The 8,891-nt window shown below is 37.5% G+C and overlaps 1 protein-coding gene across 1 annotated transcript; it reads right to left on the minus strand.

Annotated features, from left to right (window-relative positions):
* Positions 1-5,580: 5,580 nt before the first annotated feature.
* Positions 5,581-8,619, minus strand: LOC135194587 (craniofacial development protein 2-like). The gene is made up of 2 exons (XM_064220197.1): positions 7,247-8,619; positions 5,581-5,626 (listed from the first exon to the last, which is right to left on the minus strand). Exons 1-2 carry the CDS (start codon positions 8,617-8,619, stop codon positions 5,581-5,583), a joined length of 1,419 nt encoding a protein of 472 aa, XP_064076267.1.
* Between the last annotated feature and the right edge of the window lie 272 nt (positions 8,620-8,891).

Raw genomic sequence — 8,891 nt, forward strand, 5'->3', positions numbered from 1 at the left:
AATTCGAACTTTGTACAGATGGTTGCTCGTTATCATTTGAAAACATTAACTCAGCCAGATCTCTAAAAATTGCTAACTTCTCATCGATTGTGCTATTTTTTACAGTTATTATTTCATTAAAAAAATATATATAAGAAACTAGAAAGCAAAATGAATTCGAACTTTGTACAGATGGTTGCTCGTTATCATTTGAAAACATTAACTCAGCCAGATCTCTAAAAATTGCTAACTTCTCATCGATTGTGCTATTTTTTACAGTTATTATTTCACTAAAAAAATATATCTAAGAAACTAGAAAGCAAAATGAATTCGAACTTTGTACAGATGGTTGCTCGTTATCATTTGAAAACATTAACTGAGCCAGATCTCTCAAAATATGATAACTTCTCATCGATTATGCTATTTTTTACAGTTATTATTTCACTAAAAAAATATATCTAAGAAACTAGAAACCAAAATGAATTCGAACTTTGTACAGATGGTTGCTCGTTATCATTTGAAAACATTAACTCAGCCAGATCTCTCAAAATATGATAACTTCTCATCGATTATGCTATTTTTACAGTTATTTTTTCATTTAAAGAAAATATTTAAGAAACTAGAAACCAAACTGAATTCGAACTTTGTACAGATGGTTGCTCGTTATCATTTGAAAACATTAACTCAGCCAGATCTCTAAAAATTGCTAACTTCTCATCGATTGTGCTATTTTTTACAGTTATTATTTCATTTAAAGAATATATCTAAGAAACTAGAAAGCAAAATGAATTCGAACTTTGTACAGATGGTTGCTTGTTATCATTTGAAAACATTAACTCAGCCAGATCTCTAAAAATTGCTAACTTCTCATCGATTGTGCTATTTTTTACAGTTATTATTTCACTAAAAAAATATATCTAAGAAACTAGAAAGCAAAATGAATTCGAACTTTGTACAGATGGTTGCTCGTTATCATTTGAAAACATTAACTGAGCCAGATCTCTCAAAATATGATAACTTCTCATCGATTATGCTATTTTTTACAGTTATTATTTCACTAAAAAAATATATCTAAGAAACTAGAAACCAAAATGAATTCGAACTTTGTACAGATGGTTGCTCGTTATCATTTGAAAACATTAACTCAGCCAGATCTCTCAAAATATGATAACTTCTCATCGATTATGCTATTTTTACAGTTATTTTTTCATTTAAAGAAAATATTTAAGAAACTAGAAACCAAACTGAATTCGAACTTTGTACAGATGGTTGCTCGTTATCATTTGAAAACATTAACTCAGCCAGATCTCTAAAAATTGCTAACTTCTCATCGATTGTGCTATTTTTTACAGTTATTATTTCATTAAAAAAATATATCTAGGCGGGTAGGTGTAAAATAAGTGAACTCATGTTTTTTAATGCTCTCGTTTTATTTAATTAAATTAATGAGAAATATGCTGTGAAAGTCTTGTCACTTACCAGTATTACATTCCTTTAATGACAACAATTATAGTCTACACTAAACGCCTATCGCATTCACAATAAAAATTTTCATAAAATTCTTCCAATTGTTCAAACAATACAACAGCAGCAGAACAATGGAGTCCTTGAAACACACAATATTTGAACTCAGAGATCACTTTGATAATAAAATGGCCGAGTTTCAAAAAAATCTTCAAAGTGCTTCCATCCCGGCCACAAGTCCTACTTCCAATATTGCGGCTCAATTCAGTGTCTTCAGAAGTTTTGTTATGGGTGCTCTAGAGGGGCTTCAGTTACAACTTGGGCTTTTGGCTGGCAAGTATGATGAGTTAGAAATGAAATCCCGTAGAAAAATTCTTCTTGTCCACGGCATTCAGGAAAGCAAATCAGAAAAATTGGTGTCAGGTACCGTTAAGATTCTTTCTGAACATCTAAAAATCCCCGAATTGAAAGTGGAAGATATAAGCCGTTGTCACCGTCTCGGCCGCTCCAGCTCTGACAAGCCACGTGCCGTTCTTATCAAATTCCGAAATATTGACCTTAGAAATAAGGTCTGGTTCAGTAAAACCAATTTGAGGAATACTGGTATTACTATATCTGAATTCCTCACTAAAGAACGTCATGAGGTTTTTGTTGCGGCTCGTCAGCGATTCGGGATCACAAAGTGCTGGACTAGGAACGGCACTGTGGTAGTTTTAGAGTCACATGGCACTAAGAAGAGGATTTCTACGATGGCTGAATTAAAGTCCTTAACTTCATCCACCGACATCACAGAGGTAAACACTACTCCTACTGCTTCTACTAGCTGCGGCACCCTGGCATCAAAAGACTTGAAAATCTCCAACATCAGGCCAAAAAGAACCGTCAAAAAGTAATACTTTCTTTTCTTTTGTTTTATGTTATTAATTATCCCTTATCTTTGTGTCATAGTTTTATATTAATTTTGCTTCTGCGGTGTTTGTTTATCTGTTTCATTACGGTTGCAATAATTCTATCCGCTTATCTCTTTATTTATTTATCTTAGTTACTTGTCACAATCACATTGTTCGGTGTGTGCATGTTGTGAGATCTCATTCGAATTATAGAGTAATAATAATTAAATCTCAGTACTTCGACTCGCGATATAATTTATCGAACACAATTCTTTTATTTATTTACCGATACCGACATTCATTCAATTCAATTCTTAGTTTAATGGCTTTTAGTTGTGCCACAGGGCACAGATTATTTCGCCAATGTCACGTAGGATGGAGAAGACACGAATGAGATTGATCGGTATGGTTGAGATAACAAACTCAATTAAATTTTAAAGTCAAGTATAGTAGTAGTAATTTCCTTGTTAATCCGTAACCTAGAACAACACAAACATTAAGGGTTAATAATAGGATAAATTACAAATAATTGTTAGTACTCTAAACTATATATAATAAGACATTCATTATAATGATTGTCAAACTCAAAGGTCAAACTGACAAATGAGATTACAGAGTAAACAAATATTGAGCCATAAACAAAAGCGTTCCGTTTTAAGCAGAAATATGGATACCATATATCTACTGTTATTTCTTGATAAAACATAGATATATATATTTTGTAAATTAATGTAACTTCATTTATTTGTTTTTTATCAATACCTATTTGTTTTCATTTTAAGCACTTGTCATTGTGTTTAAATGTCATATTGTTTAAATATTCGCTGAATATACCTAACTACTAAGCGAGGAGATTTAATTATTATCTATCCTTTGATTGATTTTTGTGCCTAAATGTTTTTTTTTTTTTTTTTTTGATGTTTTTGCTATGCTTTGGTGTTGCTGTTTGCACTGTTTTTGTTCTATTTCATGCATTTAACTATGACCAACTTGTGTTAGTGCTGGTAAGTGTAAGTTTTTGTCTGATAAAATTAGCTTTTACGGGTTATATACATTTGTTTAAATATACATATATATTATTTTTAAATATATTTATTATATATATATATTTATATTTATTTAGTATGAGTATTAATAATATCGATCTGAATATTGACTCAGACGATGATAACACTTTTGCATCACTTTCCTCTTCGGCTGACAGTTTTCATAGTACTTACATCCCGCTTTCCTCTTCTCTTGATTCAACCTTCTCTCTTTTCCCAAAAAAAAATTTTAATGTTGTTCATTTGAATGCGCAGAGTATTCCAGCTCACTATCCTGATCTCTTATCTTCCTTTGGCAACTCTAATATTCACGCTATCCTTATCTCCGAAACATTCCTCAAGCCATCTCTTCCTTCTTCCTCCTTCTCATTACCTAACTTTCATCTTATCCGCAATGATCGAACTGGAAAAGGAGGCGGAGGAGTTGCTATTTATTTACGTAACCACATTCCTTTCACTATCCTGAATAAATCCGATTCCCAATACTCTGAATCCGCCGAGCACATACTCATTGAGGTCATATTTGGACACATTAAGGTACTACTCGGTGTTTTTTACAGTCCTTCGCTCCACATAGACTACTTCGACACGTTCGAAAGTCTATTGGAAAATTCCTTGCCTAATGTTAACCATGCTATTATTATGGGCGACTTCAATATCTGCCTTATCAAAAATGACGCTCGTGCCAAGCGCTTATTGAACATAATTAATAGCTCCAATTTAAATTTTCTCCCATCCAATGCCACTCATTACTTTCCCAACTGCATCCCAAGCCAACTTGACCTATCCTTTGTTTCATCCTTGGAGCATGTTGAAATTCACGGACAACTAAGCCTGAACTGAACTGAAGCCTTTTCGTACCATGACCTAATATATCTGTCGTACAAAGTACGTCCGCCGAAAGTTAAACCCACTGTGGTCATGCGTCGAAGCTTCAAACATTTTGACAACGAAAAATTTATGCAGGATCTTAGTGCTATCAATTGGGACTCAATTTTAAACGCTTCTACTATCGATGAGAAACTTGAACTTTTTAACTCCTCTCTAAATGATCTCTTCGATAAACATGCTCCTTTCCGTCCCATCAAGCTCAAACACCTACCTGCACCTTGGTTATCTCAGGACATTCGGAAGTTAATGAAGAAGCGTGACAGAGCTAAATCAAAATTTAAATTAAACCCAACTATTGACAACCTCGTGAAATATAAGAGTTTACGTAATCGGTGCCGTAAAGTATGTAGAGATGCTCAACGTAAATATATACAAGATAAGATTGAGAACAGCAATTCTTCTCAGACATGGAAATTCCTACAATCTCTAGGTATTGGACGACAAGCATCCAGGATCCCTCATACTGTTGATCTCAATGCTCTGAACGGATTTTTTGCTAGTACTGTCCTAATGAACAACAGTGATATAATTAGTACTTTAAATCATTTTAGATCCTTGCCTATTCCTAACAGACCCTCTTTTCACTTTTCCCCAATTACTGCTAGTGACGTTAAGGCCAACATCCTTGCAATAAGATCCGATGCCACGGGATGTGATGGAATCAAACGTAGAATGATACTTGCTGTGTTAGATTATGTTCTCCCTATATTATTTCACATTTTCAATTTCTCCCTTGACCATAATGAATTCCCTTCCACTTGGCGTTTAGCTTATATCCTTCCTATTCCCAAAAACAAAAATCCCATATCTTTCTTTCACTTTCGTCCAATATCTATCCTTCCATTTCTGTCTAAAGTGTTAGAACGTATTGTCCATCTTCAATTAACAAAGTATCTAGCAGAGTACAATGTACTCTCTGATTTCCAATCAGGATTTCGGAGAGGTCATAGTACTACTACTGCCCTACTTAAAGTATGCGACGATATACGTTTTAACATGGACAACAGACATGTTAGTGTCCTGGCATTATTGGACTTCAGTAATGCGTTCAATACGGTTGATTTAGATCTCCTGCTGGCAGTGCTTCGGTCGATTAATATCTCTTCCGATGCATGTGAGTGGTTTCGTAGCTACCTGTTTGGTCGTCAGCAATGTGTACGGATTAATAATAAATTATCCAGCCTCCAATCTCTCTCATCTGGTGTTCCTCAAGGCAGTGTCCTCTCTCCACTTTTATTTTCCATTTTTATTAATACTGTATCCCATCACCTCTCGTCTTCCTTTCATCTTTATGCTGACGACTTGCAGGTCTACGTTTCTGCTCCCTTAACAGGTATCGGAGGGGCTATTGAGAGGCTGAACCAGGAATTGCATAAAATTTGTTGCGGGCTTCTTTTAAATCCAGATAAATCGCAGGTCATTATTATTGGCAGCTCCAAACTACTTACTAAAGTTGATTACGCCAACCTACCTGCGATCATCTTTAACAATACGTCTTTATCACTTAGCAGTTCCGTTAAAAACCTTGGTCTTCTTATCGATAATACATTATCCTGGACTGTGCAAGTTGCTGAAGTCAGTAGAAAAGTTTTCGCCACATTTCATTTGTTAAAACGTTGGAAACACTTTCTGCCCATTAAGACTAAAATCACGTTATGTCAAACTCTTCTACTTCCTATTTTGGACTACGCAGATTGTTGTTACACAAACATTACTGAGGACCAACTCAATAAGCTAGAAAGGTTACAGAACGTTTGCATCAAATTCATCTTTGGTCTACGGAAATTTGATCACGTCTCCGAATATCGGGCGCAACTTAAGTGGCTTACTATTCGACATCGTCGCAACTTGCACATGTTATCTCTTCTTTACTCTATCCTCTATAATCCTCTTCTTCCCGCGTATTTGAAGGAACGGTTCTGTTTTGTGGGTACTGACGTCAGCTATCCACATGAACTGCGGTCACGCTCTGACAACAAACTGTCACTGCCGGTCGCTCATACCCACTTCTATAGCGAATCCTTTACGATGACAGCTGCAAAGCTATGGAATACGCTACCTACCGATATTCGTCAATCTGAGTCAATTTATATATTTAAAAATAGGTTACATAAGTATTATTTATCTATTCAATCTGCGTAAATACTATTTCCTATATTATCATACTATTAGTATTTATTTATTAAGTATTATATTTTATGTACGTAAGTTTTATTTTTATTCTATATGTTTAGTATAACTTTCTGCTATATATATAATTTTATTTATATAATTATTTAGTATATATAATACATATGTATTTATTAAACTTATATATATGTATTTTGTTATATATTATTTGTATTATTTAAAGATTAATTTTTAGTTGTTTAAGAATAAAACATGCTTGTTTGCACCATCCCGTTTCCCACAGACAAATTCTTACTCTAAAGGGTTGTCTGTAAGAGATTGCTTTAAGCAATAAGACCGCCTTTGCACGCTTCTCTTTTTTGTTATATGTTCTTGTAATGTTATGTACACTGTATCTTTTGTCTTTTGTGTGCAATAAAGTGTTTATAAATAAAAAAAAAAATAAAAAAATCTAAGAAACTAGAAAGCAAAATGAATTCGAACTTTGTACAGATGGTTGCTCGTTATCATTTGAAAACATTAACTCAGCCAGATCTCTAAAAATTGCTAACTTCTCATCGATTGTGCTATTTTTTACAGTTATTATTTCACTAAAAAAATATATCTAAGAAACTAGAAACCAAAATGTGGTTCTGGAGCTCCCTCAGTACGGGTTTACCTCCTGCTTTCAATAGCTCTGTTGTAACGCCGTCCTCTCCAGGGGCTTTTCCATTTTTAAGCTGTTTAAGAGCAATCTCGATTTCGCCAATACTGACTTCTGGCAGGTCTTCGGTGAAATGGCGTGTTAATGTAGCTCTAGGATCCTCATTTTCGGGATCAGGTCGAGATGCATGCGATGGGTATAACCGGCCGTAGAAGTTCTCTACTTCCGAAAGAACTGCCGGCTTGGAAGAAACGACTTCTCCACTTGCTGTGGTCAACTTCGTCAGGTGGCTTCTTCCAAGAGATTGTACGAACACCTTAGACCCCCGATTCTGCTCGATGGCTCTTTCAATCATAAGAGTATTGGAGCACCGGAGGTCGTGTCGTACGCGCTTGCAGATCTCTTGGTTTAGTTGCCGATTCTCGGACGAAGTGACAGGTGGGTTTTCACGTCGTTTCTTCATTAGCCCTAAAGTCTCTTCCGAAAGTTTGGACTTTCTGCCCTTACGCTGCATGCTACAAAATCTCGTGCCTTCTTCCCTGAGAATTCTCACTACATTTTTGAGGTTCTGGTTTACGTCTGTTGTGGTTTTCATGGCAGCGAATCGGTTCTCCAGGTTTGACTGGAACGTTTCAGATCCCGCAGTGGTTTGGAGCATGGATGGTCGGAGTGTAGACTTCATCAGACGGACGCGCTCGGCCTTAAAATTGATATTCAGAGAGCCTCGGACAAGTCGGTGATCACTACCGGTATTGAACCTGTTGATCACTGAGACGTCTCTGAATATGTGCCTTTTGTCCGTCATGACGAAATCGATCTCATTTTTGGTCATAGTGTCGGGGCTTTGCCACGTCCACTTCCTTTGGGGCTGCTTCTTGAAGAAGGAGTTCATCAAGAAGAGCCCCTCCCGTTCGAGGAAGTTGACAAGCATTTGCCCCCTATGATTTCTGCTTCCAAATCCATGGGGTCCTACTACCGATTCGCTACAATTCTGTACTCCCACTTTAGCGTTGAAGTCCCCCATGACAACGTTGTAGTGGGTTTTCGTGGTGGAGTGGAGGGCCCTCGATATATCATCGAACATTTCCTCCACTTCATCGTCCGAGTGTGTCGAGGTCGGTGCGTACGCTTGCACCACCTTGAGGCTGTACCTCTCGGTGAGCTTTATAATGAGGTACGCTACCCTGTTCGACACACTGGAGATTTCCGTAACGTTGTCAGCTAGGGACTTATTAACCAGAAACCCAACGCCTCCTTGGGATTGTTGGTCTCCCTCTCGGAAGTACATTAGGTGGCCCGATTCGAGGGTTACGGTGTCCTCTCCCTCTCTACGGACTTCACATAACCCTAATATGTGCCACCTAATTTTCCCAAGTTCCACCTCGAGTTGCGCTAGATGCGAGTCAAGCCGTAGCGTGCGTCCGTTGTACGTCGCCAGGGTCAGTCGGTTGTGGTGGCCTCCCGTAGCCCGGTGATTCTTAGCACCCCTCGTCCCGCCGTTACCACCGTCGCCACCATGACGAGGAATAGCGGGACCGCCGGGAACTGGGGGCCGTGGCTTACCTGTTTTTACCATTTGGAGGTATTGCCCATAATCGCCACGCTGGGCAGGCGGGTTGGCGATCGCAGGACGCAACTTCTCGCACCGGTGACGCTGCTGCCCGTTACCGGCCTGTGGTATTTAGTTACGCCTATTTTTGATGGTTATACCGCCATCAGTCGGTCGCCAGAGCCTCGTTTGCTGATCGGCAGGATGCACCACGGGCAGTTGAGGTTGGCTTGGAGCGCCAAGGTGTAGTTTGCGCCCCCTTACATCCTCTATATATAAAAGAATTTCGTGCATAATTT

This window comes from Vanessa tameamea, chromosome W (genome assembly GCF_037043105.1).
Source record: "Vanessa tameamea isolate UH-Manoa-2023 chromosome W, ilVanTame1 primary haplotype, whole genome shotgun sequence".
In the NCBI taxonomy this organism is placed as follows: domain Eukaryota; kingdom Metazoa; phylum Arthropoda; class Insecta; order Lepidoptera; family Nymphalidae; genus Vanessa; species Vanessa tameamea.

Excerpts from the sequence above, each read along its gene's own strand:
- LOC135194587 (XM_064220197.1), bottom strand. The coding sequence starts at position 8,619 with ATGGTAAAAACAGGTAAGCCACGGCCCCCAGTTCCCGGCGGTCCCGCT. Across the intron at positions 5,627-7,246 it reads GTAGAGAACTTCTACGGCCG|CCTCTCAATAGCCCCTCCGA; the intron begins GTTATACCCATC and ends TTCCTGGTTCAG.